Source organism: Psittacula echo, assembly GCF_963264785.1.
Source record: "Psittacula echo genome assembly, chromosome: 7".
NCBI classification, from domain to species: domain Eukaryota; kingdom Metazoa; phylum Chordata; class Aves; order Psittaciformes; family Psittacidae; genus Psittacula; species Psittacula echo.
Window position 1 is genome coordinate 31,491,013 of NC_137740.1, and position 16,579 is coordinate 31,507,591.

Genomic DNA, 16,579 nt, shown 5'->3' on the forward strand with positions numbered 1-16,579 from the left:
ATGAGCAAAGACACCTTCCATTAAGATTAGGTTGCTCAAAGCCCCACTTAACCTGGCCTTGAACACTGCCAGGGATGGGGCAGCCACAGCTTCTACAGGCAACCTGTGTCAGGGCCTCACCACCCTCATAGTGAGGAATTTCTCCCTAATACCTAACCTAGATCTTCCCTCTTCTTGCAGAACCCCTTTAGGTACTGGAAAGCTGCTCTAAGGTCTCCCCAGAGCCTTCTCTTCCCCAGGCTGAACAACCCTAGCTCTCTCACAGCCTCTCCACAGGAGATGTGCTCCAGCCCTTTGATCATCTTCGTGACTTCTTCTGGCCTCTCTCCAACAGGTCCATGCCCTTCTCGTATAGGTGGCTCCAGATCTGAATGTAGTACTCCAGGTGGGGGTCTCACCAGAGCAGAGAGGGAGAATTACTTCCCTTGACCTGCTGATCACTCTTCTTGCGATGCAGCCCACCACACGATTGGCTACAAGCTCACACTGCCAGGTCATGTGGAGCTTCTCATCAACCAACACCCCAAAGTCCTGCAGCTCAGGGCTGTTCTCAAGCCATTCTCCGCTCAGCCTGTATTTGTGCCTGGGACAGCCCTGATCCACATGCAGGACCTTGCATTTGTTGACCTTCACGAGGTTTGCACAGGCCTCCACTTCTCCAACTTGTCAAGGTCCCTCTGGAAGGCATCCCTTCTCTCCAGTATGTTGACCACATGACACAGCTTGGTGTCATCAGCAAGCTTTCTGAGGGTGCACTCAATCCTGCTGTCCATGTCACCAACAAAGATGTTGAACAGCGGCTGTCCCAACACTGACCCCTGAGGGATAACACTCATCACTGGTCTCCACTCACACATCAAAACATGACTGTAGCTCTTCAAGTGTGACCATTGAGCAAGTTCTTTATTCACTAAGTGGTCCATTCATCAAATCCACAACTCTCCAGCTTAGAGAATGTCATGCAACAATAGCATCAAATGCTTTGTACAAGTCCAGGCAGATGATGTCAGTTGCTGCCCCTTATCCACAAACACTGTAACCCCGTTATAGCAGGCGACCAAATTTGTCAGGCACAATTTGCCCCTAGTGAAGCCACGATATACCAGGTGCTTTACAGATACAAAGGGAGATTCAGTCCACACCAGGGAGAGAAGTTATGCTTTCTTTTTTAAAAAAGGTCTTCTTACTTATTTAGATGGCAATTCATGTTTTGCAGAGGAGCAAGGAAAAAGAGCTAAAATGCAACAGGCTTACCCCCTTTCAGGCATGAAAAACAGAGCAAGGAAGCTGGTGGACAAGAGGTGTGGTCAACACAAACTCCAGTCCACAAGGAAACAGAGAGAATATCACCTCACTTCACATATGCTTATGACACCACAGACTTAACAGCTTTCCAACACGACTAACCTGATCAGGATTTGAACTAATGGCCCGTATCTCATTACCAAACCTCAAAACGTTTAAACCCCTCAGGGAAATCTAGGGTTTAGCAATTTTAGACAATAATGAATTTATAAAACCACAGCTGCTGTGGTGATCTACTAATGCAGCAGTTACATACTCAGGCAAATCTACTACACAGCTATTTTCTTTAGGTCCACTAGAACAACAATAAATATTGCTAATATAGGTATCAGAAAAGAGGGCAAAATTGCACCTCAAGTCTTCACACCTAAATATAAAGAGAAGTTTGCTTATCCTATCACACATGAAGTAAAAAGTGCCAGTTATGACAAAGGGTCACTGGCTCCTCAGTGCATTTGGCCATGGTTTCCATGAGAGCATTTCACTACAAAACCCATGACCATACAGAATTGTTACAGGCTCTATTCAGACTGTTTATTCATCAGGAATCACCATAATTAATTTGGCTGTGGTCACAAGACCTTTGCTGCATAACTGCAATCCAATCTTGAATATATTTAGAAAATTTACAGGACCATCCCTAACATACACATATCACATTGAATCTCACAATAGTGTAACTAAATTAAAGCAGAAAAGGAATAATAAGAGAGTAAAATTCGGCATCTGGTAAAAAGGAGGAGAGGGAGAAGCAACAGAAAAGGAATGCGACGACACATACATAAGCATTAACGCGAAAACATATACAAGCAGTGAAGAGGAGGCACGTACTACTGGAACTGGTAAGACAAGAGAGATGGGAGGGGAAAAAAAGAGCTGGACTGGGCAGAGAAAGAAAGGACAAATGATCTGAAATAAAGTACAGGATTTCTAGTAACTGGACTGTTAGCTCCAAGTGGTAAAGAAATCCCTCCCATACCCTCCCATCAAAACAAACAAACAAAAAAAACCACCAAAAAGAAACAAATATATGTTACTATTTACTGTTTTGTCACACTTTGCAATAACAAGCAAAATACTGAAGAAATGACGCATAACCGAAATAAAAAATATATCCAGTTTCTGTGGTTCTGATATCATGCAGACAACCAGATGAAGTCATAACAGCAAATATATTACCATTCTGAAAGGTTTACAATTCATCATGTTCTGGGCTAAATGCCAAGTACTAAGGATGGCACTGGGTATTTCCCTACAATCAGATTATTCTGCAATTGCTTGACAAAGGTGTCTTATCTCCATTGGAGCTTCTAGATGGGCACACGGACAAGGCCAATCAAGTGCAGCACTCGTATTTCCTGGCAAGAAAAAAAAAGCTGTTCGGGCAGCCAGTCACTAAAATGAAACCAAATCACCATTCCAAGAGGTGGATTGACTGTTCACTCACATGCGTAAGTCACTGGCAGACTCCAGAACAGGGTATACATGATTCCAACACAGTATTCACAAGTCACATTCACAGGCAGGATCAAGGCTTCGTCGTAGGTAAGCAAATATAATGGTAAAACTACTATTAGGTACTTCTAATCTGCAACCAGGAACACAGAACTTCCACCCATCAGTCAACACTGAGGTCATATTACCCAGGTGCAGATTGTATGAGCCACTGACAGAGATCCCATCAAGGTTTACTTCCCAGCTCTAAGAGTGCCACCCATACTGCTTCCACGGCAGCTTTGAGAAAGCCTGATGATTTTTGCTTTGTGCAGAGCCCTACCCATACAGTTCTGTTGGTCACAAAGACAGTGCTTCCAGAACAGAAAACATGGGGAAGAGTTGAGCGGAAACCTAAAGGCTCCACAGAGATTCAGCAGAGGTGCAGAGTTGTCCATTCATCTGTATTTCTGTGTTTATCCTCTAGCACTCCAGGTAACTTACAATCAAAGTCTGTCTGCTACTCATAATATTCCAGCCCATCATTGCTCTGGATAACAGGATAACTAATGTTCGGTCAGTCATGGATATAGAGGGAAAGGCTAGTAAGATCCAAATTTAGATCAAACACACAGAAATGTACAATGCACACATACAACGTTTTTTCTCCAAATCCACATAGTTACTTCTCACATTTGTGAGACACTGCAGGCACAGCCCTTACTGATTTTACCATTCTCCAGCTTTGGAAGGCCATTTTGTTAACCTTGGTGTCCTGGTGCGCACCCAGCCAGCAAAACACTCACCCATGAGGCAGCTTTGGTACTGCCCTGTGATGCAATCGTACAACACTGCTCTGATTTTTCAGGTGATCACCCACAACCAGGCAATTCATTCCCTCAATAACTTGGATATAATTTTGCATCTAGGCTAAAATCCTTTGTCTGGAATATTCGATTTGTCTTGGTGTATTCATTCACCTTGTTTCCTCACTGCTGCTCCTGTCCCATCAACAGAAACAAGATACCAGGCTACCCCACCCAGACAGCAGCTGTAGTGAGTAATTTTCTTCAACAAATATTGACCAAAGGAAAAGCCAGATGAGAGGTGCTTATTTCTAGAAACATTTATGCAGCATGGTCACCGATATCCATGATACACTGCAAACTCTTAAGGATTTTCAGTCCTAGCTCTGCTGTTTATAAGACAGCAGAGCTTCAGAAAAGTCTAGCCTCTGTGAACTGTCCTAACATAACCATTACAGAGCCCCCCAGTCACAGAAATTAAGTCAGCAAGATTCACAGAGGAAGCCATCGGAAGCAGCAAGGTGTTCCAGCAGAACGAAGCCAAGCTTTAGGCTGCTCAATCAAACAGTTCTGCAACCTACAGAACCAGTTTGGTCCTGTTACTGTATCAGGCTCATGACCTGTGCTGTGGCTGTAAACAATGCCCTTCATGGAGAAGCTTTCAGAGCATATTCATTTAAACATATACAGCCTGAACGCAAACCTTTCTTATGCTCCAGTTTGTATAGCTTTCGTAGCAGCTGCCTCTCCTTCAAATATGTCTGGTCCAAAATGATAGAAGGCCTTTGAGACTAGGATCCCATTAAAAGACAGAATTTCCAGCTGAGTACTATACTTCTATTGAAATAATACTACTAAGACAAAAGATTATATAACACAATCTGCTGTCCATCTGCCAAAAGAGGAAGAGAGGTCACAGTGGAGACAGGAAATAGGAGACAGGAAACCTCCATGACAGGAGCACAGACACAGAAAAAGTCACCAGGAGGGACAACCATGTATCAGATCTGAAAAATGAGAGGTAGAGGACTTCATCAGCCAAGTTGGAAACAGGGAAGTGGTACTAGGCTACAATAGCTAGTTGCTGGGCCAGTCACTCAATTCCTGTATAAATAATCAATGGTTATCTGGAGTAGAGGCCCTCATCAGATAAAGTTTTTCTAGAAGCCACAAAAAAAAAAAAAAAAAAACCAACCAAAACAAAAAACACCACAAACCACAACCAACACCCAACCACCAACCAACACAGAAAAGTCATTAAAAATTAACTCTAAAAAAAGCATCTCTTCTAATCTTATGAGACAAGCAAACTAAAAAGTGTCACAGAAATTTGCCTCCTGTTTCTGCCAGCTTTCCTAGAAACCAACTCCAGTATGTTGTTGGAAATAGGCCAAATCTAAGGACATGAATTTCTCATCTCTCTAGTGGTCTTTCTAACAATACCACCTTACTAACAAGATCATCATGCTACAATTAATCCACATGGAAAAAAAAAAAAAAAAATTACACTGAGTATCCTCTTGTACCTCCCTCTCCTACCTCACACTTTTGATCTGAACTAACAACTCTCTTTGTAGCACAAAAGTACCACTGTTCTCAGATCTTCACCCCAGGAAGTAAGATTTCCAACTCATGGAAAAGGAATCTCAACCAATTTGAGAACAATCGGTGAAGCTGCCCATATCCACTAGAGCACCAACCCCAGTGGTCCTACACTGTTCAAATCCGGACAAGGGGACACAATGATAGAATGACAAAGCCAGGTCTCCCAGCCACTTTAAGCTTTGCACAACTGAAAGTTAAAGGTGGAGCATTACACCCAGTACCTCACTTCCTTTGACATCCCCTGACACAAATAGCTTTGGTTTTGACCATCCCACACTTGGTCCTTTTCAAAACTGCTGCAGAATTTTTTATTTATAAATATAATACTACTTTGTACCTTAATGCTCACGTCTGATGGTTAGTGTATTTTAAAGATCACAAGACTTCCTTACAGGAAAAGTAATAATACACAATTAAAAAGTAAAGTAAAAAAAGTAAAAAAACTTGAGTATAGAGTTGCCGTGTGACTGGATACAACACTTTAAAGACACAGACAAACACTCAGAAAATTTACTCCTCTGTGAGGAAATTTGCTTTGGAGAAGAAAAAGAAACAAAACAAAAAAAAAAAAACCAAAAACAAACAAACAAAAAAAATAAACCCAACAACAACCAAAAAAGGTAAAGCTTGAGAGACAATTTTACAGCATTAATTAAAGAAACTACTAAAGATCTGGTACTGAAGAAAAGTGACAGAACAAAATAATCTCACATTGAGTTGACTCCAGAGACATGCTGAATTTTAACTGTAACAAGGAGCATATTTAAAATGGCAAAATGAGTTGACGTGAAGAACACTGAGAAAGAAGCTTACAAAATACCTCTCCCATCAAAAAAGTAATTTGGAATTTTACCATGGATCATAAAACCAAGAGTGCATTTTTTAAACACTGATCATTTGCTTTAGTATTTAACAAAAAAAGGAAAGTATGCATCTTCTTCCAAAAAGAGGCAGACACCTCAATAGGAAGAGGCTTGCTTGGGTTATACATAGCTGACCTAAGAAAACAAATTGCAAAACTAACCTAATACAAAGCCTAAACATATCCCATTAGCCAAGGCAACAACCTGTCTGTATCCCTTCATCTTCCTTCTGAACAAAAGACTGAAAAAACACAGTTCTGCTATTTTCAATTTGTAAATAACATTGTTTAACCCAAGAAAAAACACACTTGCTCTTTAGCATTGTCATCCTATAAACAATATTCAGTATTCATTAGGTTATAAAGGAAGAAAAAATAAAATCCGAGGTAAGTCTTTGCTCAGCTAAGGTGCAGAGTGGTATGGGCTTGAAAACAATAGAAACTGAGACTAGTTTCATTTTTACTGGTACTGCACAGGTTCCGCTAAGCCTTTTGCCCAGTGAATGCCTATAATTCAATTTTAACAAAAAGCTTCAACAACAGAGAATAACATTGTCCAAAATCTGAAGTCTCTTTCCAATAAAATCAAAAGGCTGAAACATTTTGGGGAGAAATAAAAAAATAAAATCACACATGGCAATTCCAACTGCTTTTGCTAGTTTTATACAGAGTGTTAAGTTTTTCTCAAATATTATGTTCTGTTCAAACACATTGTTTTGCTACACACAGCTTTTGTTGTGTTTACTTGAGGCTTGTTGAGGGATGTGATTGCTTTTTCAATCTGCAGCAGTATTTAATATCCCTTCCTACTTGTTAATAGCAACTTTTATAAACCACAATTCTGAATACGAATGAAAGTGTTGCTAAAAAAATTAACCATGTGCTCATCCGAGCAGGAATTTAAAGGAAAATTGCTGTACATTGATTTCCTCCCTAAAAAAAAAAAAACAACTTTATGAAATATATAATGCAATTAGCACCTCTGCAGCAGTCTGCTTTGGCAGTTTTAATCTGACTGCCTCCCAGAACAGTCAGGGCTGATGGGTGACACTTGAGATCTGAAGAGTGTGGGTAAAAATAACCTCTGTTCAACAAGACATGATGAGCACCAGACAGCTGAGTCACCTTTAAACCAATTTTGATTTTCTGAATTAGAAAGTATTATCAAAAAGAGGGGGTTAAAGAATTAAAAAATCTGTTTGAAATGTATCTTTCGTTGAATATTCTGTAATGTAAACTCTGAGCTTCCTTTTGCTTGCTGCCATTGACTTCAACATCAATACAGTGCTCAACCACACCTCTGAGAAACCTCAACTTCATGTACAGAAGAAACTTATTAAAATTTCAGCTCCATTTAAAAAGTGTAACTTCTAAGCACCTGTTTTTTACAAAGCATTTATCATTCCTATTAATGATAGTTTCCAGCATTATCAGCAAAATTAAGAATTAGTCAGGCCCAAAACTGCTGCTGAACACGTACAATCTGTGGAGCTCGTGGGTGTTTTGCAAGACAGCTGTAACACCATAGAAAGTTTCCTGTACATCAAGCATTCATTTGACAGCAAAATAAGCAAGCTAGTGGGGAAATACTACAAGTTCATTGAAGCCCAGTGACAAAACGGAAACCTTAGGAGAGAGTGTTTCAGAAGTACTCTCACACTGATTTTCAGGAACAGCCTTTACTTTGGAAGCTTTCTCTCAAGACTGCAAAAAGAAAAATGAGCACCGACACAGCAGAAAAGCAAAACGATCGGCATCTACTAGCGGAAACATGCCAGCGAGGCGGCCAGCTACTGCCCTTTTTTACTACCCGTGTGAAAGCAAACACAAATCTCCCTACGGGAGCGAGCAGATCCCGGACGACTAAAGCCCACTTCCCAGCAGGCAGGAAAGTTTCCCCAAATCTGCTAAAACCCCATATTTAAGCAACCACTTCGGACCGCCTTAAGGAGAAAGGGAAATACACGAACAAGCATGACCACGGCGTACGAGCCGGCAGCGATGTGCCGAGAGGCGCTCTGGTGCAGCAGCCCGCGGGCACAGGACGCGGCAGGGCTGGGCCTCTACCCGCCGCGATCCCCACGCGTGGCGGGGTAAGCCCGGCAGCCTGGCGGGGGGTGGGAGTGAAGCGAAAGGAAGCCTGGCTGCGGAATAAGCCACGGCAGGTGGAGGCGGGCGGGCTGGTAACGGAAGGAACAGGCGAGATTATGAAGTCTGTGGAAGAAGCAGCGACCACGGGAGAGACAGAGACGGGGTGTTCCCCGACTGGGATGCGATGGAGAGCGGGCCGCGGGAGGGGCGGGTTTCCCGTAGAGCGCCGGCTGAGGGCAGGTCGGGCGCCGGAGGGGAGAGGGAGCGAAGGCAGGCGGGGGGGCTTCGCTGCACTCACAGGCGAGTCGTAGGAGAAGGCACACTCCGTCTTGTAGACCCGGTCCCCCGACTTGGGCACCCGGATTGTGGGCATGTAGGGGACAAGCAGCTCGCCCAGGTCCCCGGCGGCCATCTGCGCATCACCGCCGCTGAAGAGCGCGGCCCGCTGCATGTTTCTTCACTCCCGCCGGCCGACAGACGACGAGCAGGCAGTGCGAGGGCAATAGAGGCGGATAGTAGCCGGGCCCGGGGCAGGGCGCGGCGGGAGGCGAGCCGTGCCCGCAGGAGGGAAGGAGGAGGGAAGATGCTATTTTTAATCCAATGGCGGCGGGAGCAGCACCAGCTGCGGCGGCGGCACTTGAGGGTCCCGGCGCGGGCGGGAGGAAGGGAGGGGCAGGGCGGCAGGGGCGGAGCGGACCCCCGTGGCCTCCGCGCGTCCCTCGGCTGCCGGCGCCGGGAGGTGCCGCCCGTGGGGGCGGTGCGGGACGCTCCCCTGAGGTGATTCCCGCCCCCGCGCGCGTGCCCCGGACCACCGTTAGGTGGCAGCCGGGGGCGCGCGGCCGTGCTGCGCCCCGCCGAGGCCCCGCGGCGGCTCCCGAAGGGGTCGGCTCCCTCCCTGTCAAGTGTTCAAGGCCAGGTTGTACGGGGCTGGGAGCAACCTGGTCTCGTGACAGGTGTCCCTGGCCATGGCAGGGGGGTTGGAACGAGATGGTCTTTAAGGTCCCTTCCAACCCAAACCATTCTGTGGTTCTATGAGAGAACGGAGGCTTGGTCTCCAGGTCTCCCTGAGTAGCTCAGAGCAAGTTTGCATTTGACCAGTAATGCTGTGCTACAGGAGGCTTTATTTATTTTTAAGCAAGCAAAAACTAAGTGTATATTAATTCTCAGCTGCAAGGATCTACTAACTTTACGTGCCTAAAGTAAGCTTTCAGACCCGCCCTGCAGCTAACGGCAAAGGCGCCGTGACCATTGGGTACACTGGGCGAGCGCGGCGGCCCCGCCCTGGACAGCGCTGGTGGTGGTGCCTGGGGGCGAGCCCTGACCCAGTGGTGTGTAACCTGCCAGAACGAGCGGAACGGGCTGCACAGAGGAACGGGCTGCTGACATGCAGGGCAGGAAGACGCAGCCCGAGGTCTCCTAGGAAGCCTGCTGCAACACCAGCAACTAAACTCATGTCTTGAGAGACGGGACCTTTAGCTTAAAATTACCTTTTTTTTTTTTTTTTTTTCCCCTGCATTTGCTGTGTTTCTCTTTGCTTTTCACTTTGAAATAATACAGATGGGGAAAGGAGAAATGCAGTGAAGTAACTTTCTGGGCAAAAGTGACTTTTCTTCCCCCCTCCCCCTCGATATCTAATAACTATTACAGATGCCTGACAGCAGCAGGATTAAAGAAATGACCAATCACTTCAATTTAAGATCTGTAACGTAGATGAATAGCCTTCCACCTACAGTCCACATTATATCCAAAGATTCAATCCAAGCAGGGGATGTGACCTTGGCTAGAACCACTGTTTACCTCAAAAAATTAAGTTTCAAAAAGGTGATTCTAGTAAAATCCCAACTAACAACAGACTTGAATATTAACTTTGTATCCAGCTACAAAGAAATAGGCTGTGAGAGTGAGACCAGTGCAGTCTGTTCTTAGTATTCTTTCTAGCTTGAAAGAAGTGTTTCAAGTGTTGGGAACAGTGTGAAATACTAGGGCCAACATATGATATCAGTGGAACGAATGGCCTTGGGCTTAGTTGAAGAACAGACATTGCATCAAAAACTTGTGAGCATCGTTGGATGCTGAATAAAACCCAAATCGATAGAGTCACCAGACAGATTTATCTTACCTGAGAAAACTTTGTGCTTTTATAATGGCTTCCCTCATGATTAACTCAGAATTTATGAGAGCCACAGTAATACATACAAGCCGTCTAACCTGACAGATTGCCTCAAACAAAAAGGAAAAGTCATTGCACTGTGCTAGGAAACAGCAAACAAGGCAGTCTTTGCTTAAAATGGTCTGTGTAATGTTGCTTCACATAAATTTATGTTTTAACAGCTTCAAACCACAAGATGGCCAGGGGTTATTTTGGCTTATATCCTTGAAAAGTAGAAATTTTGAATTGGACAAATAGTTTAATGTCACAAACTGTCTGGGGCATCAATCCATCAATCTCTTGAGGCATTTAAAAGCAGAGGAGTACCACAGCCTCCGAGGAAACACACCCCTCTAGTGGCAAAAGTCTGCCAGGTAAAGAGTACCCTCTATATTCCCTACATAATTGTCAGAAGTGTAGAAAAACACCTAGTAAAGACTATCCTTCCCACAACTACATGTGATTCTTCATGTCACTAGATACATATTTAATAACATGAAAGTTATGTGACAATGGTATGTATCTCTAAGATTTTTCTGAAATATTAATGTATTACCTTGCACTGCGTTTTCATCACTGAAGATCTTTTCTGCCACAAAGGGAGTATGTGGCTCTGTTTCAGATATATTACCATTTAGAGTATGAAGCAAAAGTACCTGTTACACTTTTAAGCCTTATTTAAAACCAAACCATTGAACAACCAACCAAAAACCCCCAGAACCATGGAGAAATATGTTCAACAGACAACAATTTCTGGATGATCTACATAGAGAATTGCCCAGTTCAAAGGTTGTTTTTTGTTTGATGGTTGATTTTTTTTTTGGTTTTTGGGGTTTTTTTTGGGGGGGGAGGTTGGTTTGCCTTTTTAGGAGTCTGTTTACAAAGTCTTTTACACACATAGACTCTATATAGGAGGTGAAAGAGTAGAGAAGCATAAATTATGCATATACAAGAAAAAAAAAGTTTAGAACTGGTGGCAATAATAAAGGAAGAACAGCATGGGTGACACTATCAGGGATGAAGGCTATTAACAGTTCTCTAAAGAGAGAAACGTATGAAATCATGCAGAGAAAATAACAGCACATTGTTGAACAATATGCAAGTTGGGAAAAAATAGAGATGAATTCAACTACAAGTAATGAGAAAGAAACTATTTGCCTGAAGTGGTACATATAATCCTAATATTCCGAACATCTGAAGATATTTTTCTTACTTAGTTATTCTTTCACAAATTACCTGGGAACGCTTTGCACAAGAAGAAAGTCTTGCAGTTTCTCATACCTTTCATTGAAAATTTTTAATACTATAATTCACACAATGAACACTAATAACACCAACTTGTTTCATATATATTAGGTCACAAAGCCCATTCTACACCTGTGTTCTAGAGAAAAGGAATAATTGTTGGCAACTGACATAAGGCATTTTCTCTCATTAACAACTTTAACAGCTATATGAGCTTAACTACCACAGAGTTTCTTTCAAATTATGGGAATCAACAAAAACACGGTTTATTGATTTCCATCAGTTAACAGCAGGATGTGTATTACATAGCTCAGCCACAATCTGTTGGTATGCATTTAAGACCATGTATACAGTCTTAAAACTGCTTAATTGTCAGGTGTGGATTTCATAGAATTGTCAACAAGATTTTTATCAGGTGTTTCATAATGATACCAAGGTCCATCGCCCCTCTGTCTCATTAGTCTGCGTGCCTCCAACTCCATCAGCCTAAAAAAAAAAAAACCAAACCAACAGACACACTCAACATGAAGTTTATTGGATTTGATCATATGTATATCAATGTCAGCAATGAGTTTAGCATCTATGGTTAATAAATAGATGCTAAGTATGCTAAAGATGCTAAGTATGCTAAAAGATGCTAAATATGGTTAATACTACTGAAACATAGATAACACCAAAATATGAAGGGCTCAACTAAAACATGAGCTATTACAGCCTTCTAGTTCAATTTTTTTTTTTCAGCAAGTCATAGAAAAGTAATAAAAATACTTGCAGGAGTTCTGTCACAGATTCTTGGCTAGTAAGGGGCTAGACAGTTTTGATACAGCTTTCAACTAAGAATACATAGATGCAAGAAAATCAAAAGTAAATGTGATAGTAGAAGGAGTTATGCTGTCTTGGTCCAAGTGGCAACAGTTCATGGAACTCAAGACTTTCTTCCACCACCACAGTTTACTCTAAGTGCAGAACAAACTCAGTACAATGTCATTCCTGCCCACAAAATTTTCAACAGCAACAATGAACAGTATCAATCCTGTAAACTGTCACTTAGCTGCCCAATTAAGTGATGAGCATTAGCAGAGGGAAAAAGAGCTGTCCATCTGCTGACTCAGGAAGACAGAGCTATACGTTTAAAAATACTAACTGTTCTGAAGAGCCGCTGTTGTTTTACAAGACTGCCCTTGGATCCTGGTAATACTGAGAAGGCACAGACTACAGATACCCTAACTTCCGCTTTTGCACCAGCCAGTGCAGCAAGCACTCAGGGTAAAGTGATACAGAAGTAAGCATGTTACATCAGCATTCAACTTTGTAAGTTAAGCAAAATGGTCAACTACAGTATGTATCAGGTTTTTAAACCCCTGAGCTATATAACATACCTCATTTGAGTTTTCTTTGCTTCAACATGAAGTACAGCCATCTCCTTTTCATAGTTCTTTTCAGGGGGGTCAAGGAGGTAACGAGCTATCCAGCGACTTATAGGGTGCTGGAAAATATAAAAGCAGAGATTATTCCTGCAATTTCCAAGTAGAAATGTCATCATAACTAAACCATTTTGCATGTTTCTCGTCCTGAAAACGTCATCAACACTATGAGTGCTGCCATTCAAACCATAATAGGAAAGTTAAAAACACGCTCAACTATTTGTAAGATCAGAACTCTCAAATGCCATATTTCTTTTGACATTTTTGATGGCAAGATAACCTGCAGATGACTATTCTGTAGCAAAATTAAAGGCTAATGGAAGATGTGATTTATTTTCTTTCTGTGGAAGTAAAAACTTCCACTGTACTTACAGAAATGGACTCTAAACCTCTTACCATATTTCAGTGACATTTTAAAGTTTTGTTTCTACATAGAGGTCATTTCACTACGAACAAAAGTCTAAGTGAGTTGAAACGGTCATAATAGAATCACTGAATTCAATTACTTCCTACGAAAAAAGTGCTTGCAGCAAGAAGCCACAAACTAATTTTAAGAAAATATAATAAAATGAAAAAAGTATAACTGAGAGTTTCTGAATATAAAAATCTCCAGTTCTAGATATAAAAGCCTGTGTAGCGCTGGACTTTGAAATTACAGTAGCAAACAGTACAAAGAAAGTAATGTCACTTTAAACTCCAGTATCTTAAGATGTTGTAGTTCCAGAGCAAGAAACAAGGACAAAAACTGCATGGGAGAAATAAAGAGAATAGAAGACTGTTCTTACTACTTAGGAATATTATAAAATAATTCTTGACATACAGCTTCAGCAGTTTACTTGCATATAGTTACAGACCATTCATATCTACTTTTGTCAATAAACAGATCTCCTACAGCAACACGCATGTTCCATAAAGCTGAAAAAAGCAAGTTTACCAAAATCATAATTGCAGAATTTGAGTTCTGTTACACCAATACACAAAGGCCATCCTCATTATCACATTCCACACATTTTACTCCCAAAAGTATCATCAAGAGGAAGGTTGTTGATAAACATGCCACCCTTTTACAAGTTACACTCACTTTGTAGTATTCCCAGTACTCTGGAATATAACCTTCAGGAATTTCTGCAAGTTCAGCTTCACCTGACAAGGAAAAGGAAGGAACATTTAATTCAAGTATTTTTCTTTTATGTACTTTATATTTTGCTTTGTATATTGGGAAAAGATCATTATTATACATGGAGGGTACTTAATTCCTCAGTCTGAGCTCTATTCAGAAATATTTCCAGACACTTCACACTGTATGTATCTAGCTCATAGATTAAGCCACACAACGAAGTGTAAAATTAGCCGCTATACATAAGAAATAACTATGATCAAGTCCGCACAAACGCCCTTTAAAGCTGAAAGCATGGATTTTTCCTAATTTCTTTATTAAATCAATTCCATATTATTACAGTAGTAGATTTAAAACAAGTATTGCCAAGCAGAATTTTATTGCTAGATAAAAGCGACAGCTGCAGTGTATGCAGCCTTTTTAAAGTATGCCAAACAAAGTAACACAGACTCCTCATCTGAATACAGAACTGTTCTCTAAACCTCACCGATGTTTGAAAGACTGTCAAAAGATGGAATTCTTCTGGTTTTAAAAATGCGGTAATCTTCTTTTAAAAAAGCAACAACTACAGAAAAATAAAAATACTGGAAACATATTCCATGTACTTACAGGATTACCATAACTATTAGGCCTATTTCATGGTCTCCCAAAGAGCAAACCTTAAGAGATCACTTGTTTCTATCTGGCATGCTTAGTTTCCATTTGATAATTTTTGACAGTGTACTTAGCTTAGTCATGATAGAGCACTCACCAATGAAGATGTTGACATATGTTATAAATATTGCCGCTGGTATTCCCGTCAGAAATATATAGAATCGCTGTACAGGGGATAAAAGAAAAAAGAAACAGTACAGGAAACTCAGAAGGGTGACAACATTTAAATGAGGTTAGTCTGAAAATGATGTAAGAGCCAATAGATTTGCATTCATATGTTAGATAAGGATGCTGTATGTGAAGACATATTGCTGCTTAAAACGGCTTAATTAGAACACAGAAACGGTGATGCTGTGTCAGTCCAGGAGCCTATTTAGTTCAGCTTCCCATCTCTCAGTCTCTGCAGAAGCAGGCAGTAATGCTTTCCCTGAATGCTGTCTCAGCATCTTGTGATGACCAGCTTCAGCATTTAACCATACCAAGGCACTAACACCAATGTAATATAATCCATCATCCATCATAAATACAATCACTGCTGGCTTTGGTAACTGGAAGACAGATAAAGGATGCCTGATTGCACAAAGGGGGTTATATCAAGTTGGTTGTTACCGATCATAACAGGCTTTACCTGAAACCTATAGCTTTTTAGGGGTCAAATTCAGGTCAGGCTTCCAAAGTCTCATCTCTGGTGCTAGTGATTTGGGTAACTGAAGCCAAACCCTGCAGAAGTGTAACCTAATACATTATTAAAAGGAGGCTATAGTACAAAGCATTTGTAGGTTATGCATATACAACATATGCACATAATTTAAGAATGCTACTACAGCTTTAAGTACCTATCACAATCTTTGACATTCAGCCATTCTTTTTACTTCATCTTGCCCTGATTTTACAACACATGACAAAAAAATCTTTAGGAGGACTGGAAATTCTTATGTCAGTACTGCCAGCCACATTTTAGATGCTGTCATGTAAACAATAGAGAAAATTGTATCTTAGACATTTTTACACCATTTGCAAAGGATGTGTTACAGTGAATATAGTAAATTTGGTTTTAACTCACCAACAAGTTCAGAAATCGAGTATCATAAAATTTTGTTGCCTTGATAATAAACATTCTTTTCCCATGGCTGCTGCTATGTCGTACAGGAGCTGAAAATTGAACCAAAGTATTATGTGTTTTTCTCCCTTTGGTGACTGCGCCAGGGCAAGGTTAACAACACACATGGAAAACAAACAAACAAAGAGTATACAGCATCATCTGAATAGTTACAAGCTGGTTTTCTGGAGGATATCAATGTACCTACAGGTCTACTTCTTATTTTGCTAAGATGAACCTATTTTTCTTCTAACTTCCAACATAGGTCTACTTCTGCCTGCAAGTCCCAACAAAGAAACCACCAAATGTCATCATATGGGGCCAAGTAAATTCACAGATGAGTAAGTTTGGCCTCCCACCAATTTTGATCCCAGTTCTATCCCAGAAATGCAATTTCTGAGGGGAATGATAACACATGTTGCACCCCTTCAAGGGATTTTCTTCACGTCGAATGCGTTTACACCTGCACAGACAAGAGCGGAAGCAATGGTAACCGTACCGCACAGCAACCCTCTCCTGCCCCATTGCCAGGGCAGTGGGGAAAGGCAGGACGGGCGGCCCCTCATCCTCAGGAGAGCAGCTCTCCCACGGTCCCCAAGGTCACTTCGCCCCTGGCACACCCGCGCCCCTCATTCCCGCCGCGGAAGCCCTACCGACAGTGCCGGGGAGGCGGGCGGCTCCGCCGAGCCAGGGCAGGTGAGCGCCCCCCGCCGCGCCGCTCGCCGCCCGCCGGGCACCCCAGGCAGCCGCTGCCCGGAGAACCAGGCTCATGGCCGCCATAGCGGGAA

At 42.0% G+C, this 16,579-nt stretch overlaps 2 protein-coding genes across 4 annotated transcripts in view; both read right to left on the reverse strand.

Annotated features, from left to right (window-relative positions):
- Positions 1-8,554, reverse strand: part of USP13 (ubiquitin specific peptidase 13) — a gene marked incomplete at both ends in the record, with an annotated part of 52,792 nt that extends 44,238 nt beyond the window's left edge. For both annotated transcript variants that reach the window (XM_080623089.1, XM_080623088.1), the window contains one exon: positions 8,402-8,554. In XM_080623089.1, the coding sequence (XP_080479215.1) occupies positions 8,402-8,554 (153 nt within the window). The remainder of the gene's footprint in view (positions 1-8,401) is intronic.
- A 2,184-nt stretch (positions 8,555-10,738) lies between these two features.
- On the reverse strand, positions 10,739-16,571 carry NDUFB5 (NADH:ubiquinone oxidoreductase subunit B5; the record flags this gene model as incomplete). Of its 2 annotated transcripts, none has more annotated exons than XM_080622966.1 (6): positions 10,739-11,983; positions 12,877-12,983; positions 14,003-14,064; positions 14,790-14,856; positions 15,756-15,844; positions 16,445-16,571. In XM_080622966.1, the coding sequence occupies 6 exons, from the start codon at positions 16,569-16,571 to the stop codon at positions 11,863-11,865; spliced, it is 573 nt and encodes a 190-aa protein (XP_080479092.1). In that variant the 3' UTR covers positions 10,739-11,862. The 2 variants fall into 2 exon arrangements, with proteins under 2 accessions (XP_080479092.1, XP_080479093.1); XM_080622967.1 differs by having other exon boundaries at positions 16,291-16,489.
- Between the last annotated feature and the right edge of the window lie 8 nt (positions 16,572-16,579).